The following is a 12390-nucleotide window of genomic DNA, read 5'->3' on the forward strand; positions in this document are numbered from 1 at the left end:
GCGCTCTGGTAAACATCACTGATGGAGGCATCCTTGAACTTGTTCTGTTCTACTTGTCCCCTTCCCTTGCCCCATACCTAACCTAGTCTCTTGAAAGTCATCAGTGTACTGTTCTTCAGTTCTTTCTACTTATAATAAACCCATTACAATCTGGTTTGCATCTCTACCCCTCAAATAAACTGTTCACAGCAGTTTCCATTTGCCAGCAACTTCCTGATTGCTAATCCAGTGGATTTCATAGTCTTTATCTTATTTAACCCACCAGCAGCTTTTGACAGCTTCTTCCTTGAAACATTGTGTTCTGCCTTCACATCCATGACTTATCTCTGGGTTTGATTTCTTTCTCTTAAACCACATATATCTATGCTCATAGTTGCAATTTTGTGTCACATCACATAACACAAAGATGGAAAAATAATTTCTGCTTAATAATTTCATGTCTTCCTGGCACTCTATACCTGAACAAATTTGTGAACCACTGCAGTGAGTGAGTGGTACATTGCTTATGTGCATCCCTATCAAAACTGTGCTTGACGACTTTCAGCTTGTCTTCCTTTGTGAACCACATTTTTTTATTGGAGAATATAAGACCTTTTGTTGTGTTTTTTATTATATCCCAATTGATAAGAGCTGAGGTTGTAAATTCCATTTTGTGTAACCTTTGTAGTCATTTTCAGTAGAAAAGAGCTTCTAGGTTACTGTTATCCTCCAGTTTTCCATTTTAGGAAATGGAATCTGAAAGTAAAGTTGTTTGAAAACAGTTTTTATAACCTATAGATTATTTTCTGGTGTCAAGAAAATAAAACCTCCACAGACCAGCCGTTTGCCACCTTAAAAAACAATAACAAAATTAGTTGGAGACCAGCACTCTTTGTTACTGCATCCCATTAAAGAACATAAGTGGGGTGCGCCTTGACTGGCTCAGTCCAGGGAGCCTGCGGTTCTTGATCTCGGGGTCGTGAGTTCGAGCCCAGTGTTAGGTGTACAGTTTACTTTAAAAAAAAAAAAAGGAAAGAAACTTAACCAAGTTTATATCCCATCCTTACCTTTCTTCCAATCTCCAAAAAGAATGGAGTGGGAGGGCAATTAGGGTTTTTTCTCTGTTTAAAGCCCTGCCACCTCAGGAGTTTTGCTCTGTCTTCTCCCTTCTCTCCTGTTTCCAACTCCTCCATCTCTACTAGCTTTCTCACTTGTTCAGATCTCTCTCTCTCTCATTCTAATAGCAAACTCCACCAAACCCCCTTCCTAGGTCTTGTTCAGTCTTCTTCTGCCCCTTGTTATTCATGCTTCTCAAAGTAATGTATACCTACTGTCTCCTTCTCTCAACTTTCATTCAATCTTTAAAAATATTTCCTATTGGGACGCCTGGGTGGTCCAGTTGGTTAAGTGTCTGCCTTCGGCTCAGGTCATGATCCCAGGGGCCTGGGATCAAGCCCCGCATCGGGCTCCCTGATTGGTGGGAAGCCTGCTTCTCCCTCTCCCACTCCCCCTGCTTGTGTTCCCTCTCTCGCTGTCTCTCTCTCTCTCTGTCAAATAAATAAATAAATAAATAAATAAATAAATAAATAAATAAATAAATAAAATCTTAAAAAAAAAAAACAAAAACTACACTTAAAATGGAAAAGCCCAGATAAACCCAAAGCTCCTTAAGATGATTTATAAGGCCCTCCCTTCTTGTGCCCTGCTTTCTCCAGTCTCATTTGTCAGTACACCTGGCTGTGTGTTCTGTACCTTGTCAGCATGTATGCTCTTTCTTAGTTTCATGCCATTGTTCATGCTGCCCCCTCTACCTAGGACTTTTCATTTTACTTACAGCTAATCCTTTGAGAGTAAATTTAAGTTGTATACTTTCAAGGAAGCTTTCCCTGACTTCTTCCATCCCATCCAATGGTGGGTCCCCCTTGCCACTCCATTCATACCTTGTACATGTTTCTGTCACTGTGCTTATTACATCGTTCTGTCATTTATTTATATGTCTGTCATGTTCTACTAGCCTATTGTGCTTCTCTGAGAGACCTAATACCTAGCACAGTCCTGGGCACAGTGCCAAATGGAATGAGGAGCGAAGGAGAGGAAAGAACACATCGATGTGAAGTATAAGAGAATTGTCATGTTATGCACTTTAACACGGAGAGCCATCTGGATATGAGGTCCTCACACTAAACTCTAGGAGGCAGTATCTCTAAGGAGTCTCTTACCTAAAAAGAGCTCTTTGGGAAAGAATTAGGTTTCAGTTTTCTTCAAACACTTAATAAACCCTCACAAATACTCATGTTGCAGACCAAACCTGGACCACCCAAAAAGCCGAAGACCCCTTCTGGACAATCAGCCTTAGTGTATTGCTACAACTGTGGGCAAGAAGGCCATTATGGACACGTAAGTTTGAGTAGCATTGGGGCATAGCATTCTGTTCTGGGAGTGGTTGCTGAAAGATGAACTCGAAAAGAATGTAATTCTGAATGCTTACTTTTTCAATAAACTAATATCCTAAAATAAGACTTCATATATTTTCACCCAATTGACTTCTCCCTTCCCTGCAAGAGTAAGGGATCTGTCAGAGCACATTCTTCTAATTGTTTTAAATATGCAGGAATACATTAGGCTAAAACAAATACAAAGCTCATAAAATCAATCAAATAAAAGTAGTCAACAGAATGGTTACAGTTCTCCTGAGTTCTTATGTTTGCTATGACCTTGACACAGCCAAATCATGACTTTAGATTTTCTGTGTAGTTCTCCAGTATCTCCAGTTTTCCCTGGTATTGTGTTCCCTTAAATCTTCATCACTCACGTGTAAACCCCGACGCTAGTGGAAAGACAGAGGGGCTGCATCATTGACTAGCCTGCCCACCCCACAAACGTCCAAATACCCTATGCAGACTGCGTGTTCCCAACCCCAACCGAAAGGGCCAAACTGTGTGTGTTTCAGGTGCCGGGGTGTCAGAGCAGAAGAAACTGGTTGTTGTGGGATGGGAGGGAGTCTCCTAGCCAGTTGTCTCACTAAGTATGAAACAGCAGCAGCTCATCCCAGAGACAGGCTGCAGTAAGAATCGACTCAGAGCTCTCCTGCGTTCTGGGAATCCTGCGCCAGAGGAAGAAAGGTGGTGGCACAAAAAGTAGAAAATCTGTATGGAGAAATACATTCCTAGTTTCCAGGTGGGCTTCTCGCAGCCTAGAAACCAAAATAAACGAAAATATCCAATCTGATGACACGAGGTGGAAAGCATTCAGTGGGTAGAGAGTCCTCAAAATGGGTAGGGCTGTGAGCAGTAGGATGGGAGAGGACTGCCCTTTGTGACTTGGATTCTGACCAGGCAGACCTTGGGGCTAGAGCTCGACAGCCTAGGGAGAGACAGAACGGCTGGGAAAAGAAAAGTCTGGGGCACAGTTCACCAGCAGATGAAGTTTTTCTTCCACATTGGGGCAGCAGGACTAGGGAGTGAAGGGATAGAATATGAAAGTAGGATGAAGTTCTGATCCTCAGTTCCAGTTTTTACTCTGCTATTGACTTAACTGTGTGACTTGAACAACCGGCGTTTTCTCTCTGGTTTTCAGTTTCTTTATCTACAAAGCAAAGAAGTTGTACAGGGAGATTTCTCAGTACTGACATGGGGATGCTGTTTCCAGTGTGAACAAATCCACAGTAGGGTGATAGGGTTGGAGAGGCCCTGCAGTATACTCCTTCATTTCCGTAGAACTCACACTGAAACCTTGTTAGAGAATACTTTTTCTTACAAAATTGTCATCTCTAGATCTTTTCCGGCTTTGTGCATTCCTCCTTGTTGCCAAAATTCAGATGTTGCCAACACTGTTTAGGAAACCTATCCACGTAAGTATTCCACTGCCACACAGATCACATAGATGTACAATTTATGCTTGCTGACCTCTTTAAAGCAAAGGGGTGTGATTTTAGCATTTATGTTTGTTCAATTAAAGAAAAACAATTACAGTTGGACACATACTGCTTACTAGTCACTCCTGTTAATATAGATATGAAATACATTAAAAACATTTGGAATTTATCCCTGAAATCTAGATTTAGATGGTTTTTAATTTACAATAAAGCAAATTTGGCAGCCTCATCGCTGCCATAGATGAAGAACTCTAGATTATGCACACTAATGAAGAAGATCAGTGGTGTGGCTAATCCAGAATAGTAGATAAATTATATCTGTCAATTGTCTGTGCTAATGGAGGGGACCAGCGATGTGGATAATCAAAATATAATTTACATTTAGCTTTGGAAAATATTTATGGGACTGTATAGCTCCGTATAGTCACACAGTCTAGACCATACAGGATCCAAATAGGAGACTGTGCAGATGATTAAAGATGTCTGAGGACCCCTCCCCTTCAGTTTCAGAAATACAGCTCTACCGATGTTACTCAACAGCCTCTTCATGTGGAAGATATTCTGAGGTGAATGTGGCACCACCCTTCCCTAACTCCACTCACTGTGTAGTTGGGGAGGCAGGGACCGTCATAAGCAGCTCCGCATCAGGCAGACTACCATAGGAAACAGCAGGTCACTGTGCAGAGAGCCTACTCCAGGAGCCTGTGAAAGTATGAGTGGGCGCTGGGAATGCATCAAGATCTTTAGTACCTTTTTGTAATTGTAACTTGCTCTTAATATTTTATGGTTAAACTCTCTCTTAGTCCATTTAGGCTGCTATAAACAAACTACCATAGACTGGGTGGTTTATAAACAACAGAAATTTATGTCTTAAGAGTTCTGGAGGCTGGGAAGCCCAAGATATGGCACCAGCAGAATCAACGTCGGGTAAGGCCCTCTTTCCTCTTAGGTGACACTTTCTTGCTGTGTCCTCACAAGGCAAAAGGGGCTAGGGAGCTCTGTAGGGATCTCTTTTATGAGAACATTAATCCCATTTATCAGAGCTCCACCTTCATGACCTAAATCACTGCCCAAAGGCTCCACCTCTTAATTCACCTTGGAGGTGAATTTTGGTTGCGGGTGAGGGGATGAGCACAAACATTCAGACTATTAACAGAATCTTAGACCCAAATCTTTCATGGGTGTCCTTTCTTCTGGAAACTTGGGGCCACCATGGATAGTGATTTATAAAAGTAATTCTTTATATTACCATGCAGGTTTGCCTTATAACTTGCAGGATCCAAAAAAGCCCCAAAAGATCCAGAAAGTCAACAACACAGTATAGCTAAAGATAGTTGGAAGAAGGAGATAATAAAGATAAGATCCAAAATTATTAAGATAGAAAACAAAATTAATAGCATCAACAAAACCAAAACCTGGTTCTTTGAAAACATTTTTTTTTTTTAAGATTTTATTTATTTGTTTGAGAGAGAGGGAGAGAAAACAAGCAGGGGTGGAAGGGGGGAGAGAGAGAGAGAGAGAGAAAAGCAGACTCCCCGCTGAGCAGGGAACCGGACATGGGACTCGATCCCAGGACCCTGGGATTATGACCTGAGCCGAAGGCAGATGCTTAACTGACTGAGCCACCCAGGGGCCCCAACATTTTCTTTTCAAAAGTAAAAAGACTTCTGGAAAAACTACTCAAAGAAAAGGTACAAATAGTGAATAAAAAATGTGAATAGCTTAAAATTTTTTAATTATAAGAGAATACAAACTTTATAAAGTTCAAAATTAAGTCTGAAAATATAGATAAAATAAATAATTCTCCAGAAAAATATTAATTAACCAAAATGACTGAAGAACAAACTTACATGAACCAATACCACTAAAAAAAATAAAATTAGTTATCAGGATTCTCTCCCCTGAAATATATCAGACCCAGAGAGTTTTACAGTCAAGTTTTACCAAACCTTTATTCAGAAACATAATTCAAGAGAACCATCACCCAATTTATTCTATAAAGCTATTATAACCTAAAGCACCTTCAAAACATTTATAGAATGATACTGTTTTTATGAAGTCTGAACACTTCAAACTTACGTATTGTTTAGTAGTAGTAAGAGGAAAACATATAAGAATGGCAGGCACCAACTTTAAGACAGTGGCAATTTCTGGAAAGGGAAGGAGAGGAATGAGGCATGGGAAAGAGGATTTCAGTTGTATTATTAATGCTTCACGCCTTGGGATAAAAACTGAAGTTAAGATAAAATGTTATGATTTGATAAAGCCTAATAGTAGGTACAGATTTCCATTACTTTATACTTAAGTATATATTTAGAATGATTCATAATTTTTTAAACTCTGCAAATTATGTTCCTAAGTATATGGCTCCCAGCTTGGTCAGATATCTTAGAATTACAAGTCAAATATATTATGCCAAAGTTAGGATAAGTTAACTAAAGTTTATGTGGCTGTTTCATATACTTTCTTCCTAAGGGGTATTCTAATTTTCTTCAATACCTAACTAAAAAGAAGTAAACATTTACAAAATACATTTTAAGCAAGATGGCAGAGGACAGAAATGGAGAAGTTCCAAAGGGAAGCCTCTTTCAAAGAAAAGAAAATTTGGTTCCAGACATACTGAATGAATATATGTCACCAGATCGTGATAAATAAAGCCTATTATATTAGATGTGGCTCAGGCCAAGGATGTGGACTTGGAAAATAGCAGCAGTGGGAAAGCCAGAGTCATGTGAGTGGGAAGCAGAACCAGGGTAATGAGTGAGAGGAGTGATCTCATCTTAAGTGGGGGGAGCAAAGAGAAGAGAAGATTCCTTTGGGGTATTTCAGAATTACCTAGAAGCAGTTTCAAGCTAGACATAACCCACCACCACCATCCTGCTCCTCACCATAAGAATCACTGCCCTTGTTAGCAGTGGGTGTTGGGTTAGAATAAGCCTGCACACCATTTGTGTGAAGGGAAAAGAGCAAAGGACTAAGGATTTACACCCACATTTAGGGTGTAAATGTGAAGGGAGAAGCACTTGATGGAAGGCCGTTTGGAAGAGACAGACAAGCAGAGGTCTAAAGCAACATAAGGTCAAATAAAATAAACCTACTAAGAGAGGAACAAGGCAAGTACAGTGGAGATTCAGCCCATTGCTGTTAACTTGGGCTGGGGGCAGGATTTGGCAGGGGAGATTGAAAAAAGATAAGGAAAGAAAACCCAAGCCTGAAAGAAACATGTAAGCACGGTTGGGTGTGATCTTCCCAGCGTCGGAGCAAGACCGCATCCTGAGCCACAGCATGGGGTATCTCTGGTGTGGGGCTCGTCTCTAACTACAGTGGTCCATAATCTTGCAGAAAGGTGGTCTGAGCAGTGCGCTTGTAACATCACAATTTCAAATTTGGTAATTTGAAACAATAATTTTCAAACAACTTGCAGGAATGTACAGAAAGACGAATGTTTAACCAGACCTTTCCAACATCTCCGTTCATCTACTACTATGATGACAAATACGAAATTCGGGAGAGAGAACAGAGAATAAAACGAAAAGTGAAAGGTATGTTACTGACTTCTTGTGAGATCCACCTTTGCAATAGTTCCTAAATATCTTCTTTTGCACTGTCTTTCCCTGCTTTGGGGGTCATTGGTTAGCACAGAAAATGGTTTTAAATAATTGCCAGAAAAAAAACCAGAACTTTCTTGATCTCCAGAAATCAGGCACCCACCTCAGAAACTGTTATGTTCTATTCACAGCAAACATTTTTCTCACATAATGACCAATTTAGAAAATGTCCAGAAAATACTTCTATCCATGTAGGTATACAGAGTTTGTAAAGGCTCCTTTGAGCTTTTTCTGTTTGGCAAGTAATTATTTTTTCCCATTGTATGTCCCTAGTATTTTTCATGGAAAGAAAGGCTTTCCCTGCTAGGTGATTCCTGGTGATTCCTGGAGCTTCCCCAAGGAAGTCTGTTCTTACCAGCCATGATTACGGCAGAGCTTCCGGTCCATGGCCACCCTCTGGGGTTTCTTTATTTACTGTCACTAACTTAAAAGTTCTCCTGTTTTCTAATTTAAGCCTACTCTTTCAACTTCTTTCTTGCCATATACTTCACAATGGTTTACCAAGTTACTTTTGTTGCTTTCAGCACAAAACAGTTCTATATTTTTCAAGTTGACCTATACATTGTCAACTCTGAAAGTTTTGTTATTCTTTTCCTGACTCTCTCTGAGTTCGGGGCTTCTTCGAAAGGAATTACTTCTCAACTCCAGCGTATTTTACATATGACATTTCATATGAACTTTATCTCAACTATAGAGAGAGAAATTATAGTATGGGAAGATATTGCTTAGGCAACTAAATTAAAAAATTAAAAAGAAACGCACCAAAATGTCACATCTGAATTAAAAGATTATGGCTATGGTTTTATTTTTTTTAATACTTTTCTGTATTTCCCAGGTTTTCTATAATGAGTCTTTATAACTTTTATAATGCTAGAGAAAAAACATTTTTTTCCCTTTTAACTAGTTAGATTGACAACTCTGTGGCTACTTTGAGGTTGTCTGTCATCCATTGGAATTTTTATTTTACCCTAAATCTGTAAGTAATTACCTTTGCTCTGTATCCTAGAATTCATTTTTGTTTTTTGTGGGTTTTTTTGGTCCCCTAAATATATTACCTTGCATTTCATCCTGTTTTTTTATTGGCCACTTCTTCAATCTTTCAAGGCCTTGTTGGCATGTTCATTTTCATCTCTCACTGGAACCTCATCTCCCACTTACCCATCAGAATCACAACCATCAAACACTTAGAGTAAGGGTTCCAAGTCCTGGCAAAATTGAACATCAAATCTGGCACCAAAACCTCTAAAATACACATGTGTGTGTACTCTCCAAATCAGTGATATCTGCTCTGGAGGAATAATCTCCTGTCCAGTTTGGCATCTACCTCTAAGTCCTGTGGCCAGGCTTTATCTTGAGAGGGTAATTGAAATGTCATATGAGCCTGTCAAAAGACCATTTTATACATCTTGTTTCCCTTATGGTCAAGGGCTGCTTCTTTATCACTTCAAGAACTTGAATTGGTCCGACATGAGTTTTCTTCACAAAGCTAAGATGATTACAGCTTTCACTAGTCTTCACCACCATTGTTCAGCCTAATTCAGCTGGCTTGAATAGATTAAATATCACTGGATTTCTGGATATTTTCCATTTTTAGCAATCAGATACAGAATGATAACCATGCAATTTTTAGTGAGTGATTTTTACCTTAGTGATGGCTATTTAGAATGTCGTATCACTAACACTTTGCATTATCTGGTTTCCCTCTCTGCTGAGTTATTTACAGACCTATGAAAGCTGTGCATGGACTGTCTGGCCGCTGAATATGCAGAAATACTTTTCTATTTTCCAGAACTCCAGAGAAATGGGGATTTTCCAAGGCAGTTCAAGAGACCTCACATGGAAGCAGCAGATAAGAGGCCCCAGCATAACAGGAGGAAGAGCCATGCCTCCTGTAGAAACAACAGGTGGCCTCAAGAAAAGAAGGAACCCCAAAAAGAAGCAAGCAGGAGCAATAAAGAGCGTGAGAAGCACAGGAAGGCCGACAGGTGTCGTGAAGTGGATGAGGACTTCCCCAGGGGCCCAAAACTCCACTCTTCTGGCCCTTTCAAAACCCAGAAGGCTCCCAAGTCCTTCCACCACTCATCACATTCCCACAAGCCAAGAGAAGACAAGCTGCCCAGAGAGGGCAAGCGGAGCAAGCATAAGAAAAAGGAGAGCTACCTGGAGGCCGATGGCAATGATAATTTATTTCTTATTAAGCAGAGGAAAAAAAAGTCTAAGCTGTGAGACAGCTTCCGATTCAGCTTTCTGGTGTTTGTCTGGTCTTCATGCCTAGAACATCCCGGCAAGATCTTTATTATCTATGATTAAATAAAGTGGATTTTTTGGTTTTGTTTGTCATCTCAGCCATACCTGGAGCTGCTGAACAAAGACCATGGAGATCTCCAGTCTCTGTGTCCAACAGGTTATTAGATGTAGGGGGAAAAAAAACAAACAGATATACTCAGACTTCCCCTGTTCCCATATGTCATTTTTACTCAGAATCCTAGGGATAAGAAGAAGCAATCTTTCCAAGAACAATTTTTTTAAGTACTCTGAAAAAATAAAAGCTCATCGAATATAATTCATCTGTGGTGGGAGTATGAAAATTAAATCCTTGCAGGAAGAGAAATTAATGCTAGTATGAAAAATTCATCAATCTTTTTCAGCATTGCTTTTTTCTTTCTTAACATCAGGAAGGGTAATAGCTATAAATCTCAATCCAGCTGTTCTTGCTGTTGAGGCTGGTGTCAGAATCTTCCAAGGGTCAGAACCTGAGGCTGAAAGATGAAGGTGTCATCACTGAAGCCCCAAGGAGGCGGAGAATTGGTCTATAGCAAAATAGAAGTAAGGAACCCATCCAGTGCAGATGGCATGAGATAGATTTCCTGGGACAAGTGAAAAAGAGTCGTAAAAAATTGTAACGTCATCACAATGCAATAGTTCTCACCATTTTTACAGCCACACTTCAAGGAGACTGTCACTCAGATGTATAGAGCTAGATACTGCCCAACTTAAAACATTGTTTTGTTTTCACGGGTTTTTTAACTACCACAAGGCTATACAGAAATTTTTGTACCTGTGAATTTTTTGTACTTATTGAAGCCTAATGTTAGAATGAGAAAAATAAAATGCCTGAAATAGAGTAAATAAGCTTGTCAATTATGTAACAAGGCAATGAGAGTTTGGGTGACAAAGGGCATGGTTGGGTTGGACAAGTGACTAAAGTTGTAAAATCTCCACGAACTGGGCTCACAAGGCCCTTGTTGGCCAAGAACTAGCTCTATGCCAGAAGAGAAATTGAGATGGAGTCAGTTAATTAGGGCAGTTTTATAATGTTAGCTTCTCACATTTGTGTTTTACTCTTTGTGAAGTACATGAACTGCTGTGTATCTGATAGGATCAGCTCTCTTATCTTCTGGGGGGAAAGGGAGAGTCTCTCCTCCTAAAACAGCTTCAGCGTCAACTGAAGTCTTTAGTCCACTGCCCTCCCTCCCTGTGGTTGTCCTGCTCTCAGCTAAGTGTAAGTGTTCTTCGTGTTGCTTCATGGCTTCCTAACCTCAGCTGGGCTTGTTTTGACCCTAAGGTAAGTGGCCAGAGTCTTTAAAAGCCCTGCTAAAAGTGACAGCCATGAGAAATGGCTTCACAGAGTGGTAAGTCCTGAAATAATTGGTGTTATTCCTCATTAAGACGTGGGACAAGCATGGCTTATTATTGGTGTGGTGTGACTAGCATTGCTTCCGATGCAAGGGCATCTCCTTTCAGGGCAGAGTGGATTCCTTAGGGTCTTTCATACTTAGCAGATTGTTTGGAGAAAGGAAGAAAAGAGGCTCGCTTTTTTTTTTTTTTTTTAATTCGCTTCTGCGCATTATCCTATTGCCCCTCCCCCCCATTTTTTTTTTTTTTTAATTAGACAAGCATTTTGTTCTGGGATATAATTTACCCTTCAGGTCCATGCATTTAAATGCAGATAGGAAAACAGCTGAGCTACTTTCCTTGTGGGCATTAGGGTGGTTAGGAAAGAGCAGAAACACAGAGGAGCTTTTGCTCCATTTCCTCTTCGTTGCCTGGCACCTGAGTCTTTCACCAAGTGTTCAGTTAAAGTCAGTCCATCAGGGAATCACACACCAATTTTCCATACAAAAATGGGGAGTTTAAAATATCTTAGAGATTCCACAGTTAAGCAAGTAATACTTTAAATGGGTAAATACAATTGAGAAGAAAAGCAGATGTCCCAAACAATAAGAATCTGTTTAGTTGCTAAGTTTGAGAAGGCTAAACAAACATCTTTTGCCTCTGGCCCCACTTTGATTACAGGCAGCCTAAATGGCTCCTTTCCTGGGCGATAGCTTGCTTCATGTTTGCCATTCTTAGAAGAGGCAAAGGATCCGAAGGAATCCAAGCCGCAGGCCTTATCAAGTCAAGTCCCACCCAGGAGCATTCTCTCAATGGAAAGGTCTTGCTTTCATGGTCCATGCTATTTGTAGTACCTATTATTAGATCTTTATTTTTGTCAGACAAGGATTGCATGTTCATTTTAAGGGAAAAAAATTTTAAAAATCATACCTGATTCTTACACCCAAAGATACGGTTAAAATTTTTAGTGTCGACCTTCCTGACGTTTTTCTATACGTATATACATTGTTTTGTAACCTGTTTTTTCACTTAATGCATTGTAAAAATCTTTTTTCTAATCCATTATGTGTCTACATCATTATTTTTAATGGCTCCATGACATGCTGTTATATGGCTATACCATAACTTATTTAATCAGCTTCCTGTTGTTGAACATTTTGGTTGTTTTCATCATCTTAAAAATTCTGTGCACATCATATCTCCTCTGATTATTGTGATAAAGTAGAATTTGTGGGTCTAAAAAATATGCATATATTTCATGCATCTTTTAGTATATATTACCAAATTCCATTCCCAAAAAGTCCTATTCCTCCC

At 39.8% G+C, this 12390-nt stretch overlaps 1 protein-coding gene across 7 annotated transcripts in view; it reads left to right on the plus strand.

Moving 5' to 3' along the window:
* ZCCHC7 (zinc finger CCHC-type containing 7) overlaps positions 1-12138 on the plus strand; it is a 248229-nt gene extending 236091 nt beyond the window's left edge. For 5 of the 7 annotated variants that reach the window (XM_045882701.2, XM_045882700.2, XM_064579612.1 and 2 more), the window contains 3 exons: positions 2281-2376; positions 7278-7395; positions 9251-12138. In XM_045882701.2, coding sequence (XP_045738657.1) covers positions 2281-2376; positions 7278-7395; positions 9251-9687 — 651 coding nt within the window. In that variant the 3' untranslated portion in view covers positions 9688-12138. The remainder of the gene's footprint in view (positions 1-2280; positions 2377-7277; positions 7396-9250) is intronic. The other 2 variants (XM_054509308.2, XM_064579613.1) reach the window with 1 other exon arrangement.
* The last annotated feature ends 252 nt before the right edge of the window (positions 12139-12390 follow it).

This window comes from Mirounga angustirostris, unplaced genomic scaffold (genome assembly GCF_029215605.1).
Source record: "Mirounga angustirostris isolate CCGP_5_RB_7025 unplaced genomic scaffold, mMirAng1.0.hap1 SCAF_15, whole genome shotgun sequence".
NCBI lineage: Eukaryota > Metazoa > Chordata > Mammalia > Carnivora > Phocidae > Mirounga > Mirounga angustirostris.